Source organism: Cariama cristata, unplaced genomic scaffold, assembly GCF_000690535.1.
Source record: "Cariama cristata isolate BGI_N322 unplaced genomic scaffold, ASM69053v1 scaffold26547, whole genome shotgun sequence".
Taxonomy (NCBI): Eukaryota; Metazoa; Chordata; class Aves; order Cariamiformes; family Cariamidae; genus Cariama; species Cariama cristata.
The window spans coordinates 1,117-1,389 of record NW_009627504.1 but is presented as its reverse complement, the minus strand read 5'-3'; the positions used below and the strand labels follow the sequence as shown (position 1 = coordinate 1,389).

The 273-nt window shown below is 64.1% G+C and overlaps 1 protein-coding gene across 1 annotated transcript in view; it reads right to left on the bottom strand.

The window, feature by feature from the left end:
• Positions 1-16: 16 nt before the first annotated feature.
• The window catches only part of LOC104164975 (N-sulphoglucosamine sulphohydrolase-like), a gene marked incomplete at both ends in the record, with an annotated part of 1,368 nt that continues 1,111 nt past the window's right edge, over positions 17-273 (bottom strand). Inside the window, 1 exon segment of the mRNA XM_009704466.1 lies at positions 17-133. Within this exon segment, the coding sequence (XP_009702768.1) occupies positions 17-133 (117 nt within the window).

Here is a 273-nt window from a genome sequence, read left to right as displayed (position 1 = left end):
CTAAATTAACCCGTACCGCTGCTGCCTCCTCGCTGGTACCCGCTGGCCCCTTTCCCCTCAAGGGATGTGCAGCCGCCCCCCCGCAGCAGGGCGGGCAGCAGGCAGTGCGGCACGGAGACCGCGGCACCGGGAGCTGGCAGGGACCAGGTAAAGCTCAGCTCCAGGTAAAACCAGAGACCTCTCCTCCAGAGGCTTTATTGAGGAGCAGCTTGGCCCTACGGCTCCTCTGGCCGAGAATAAAGGCACGAGGATCCCTGAATGCTCTGGGGCCAG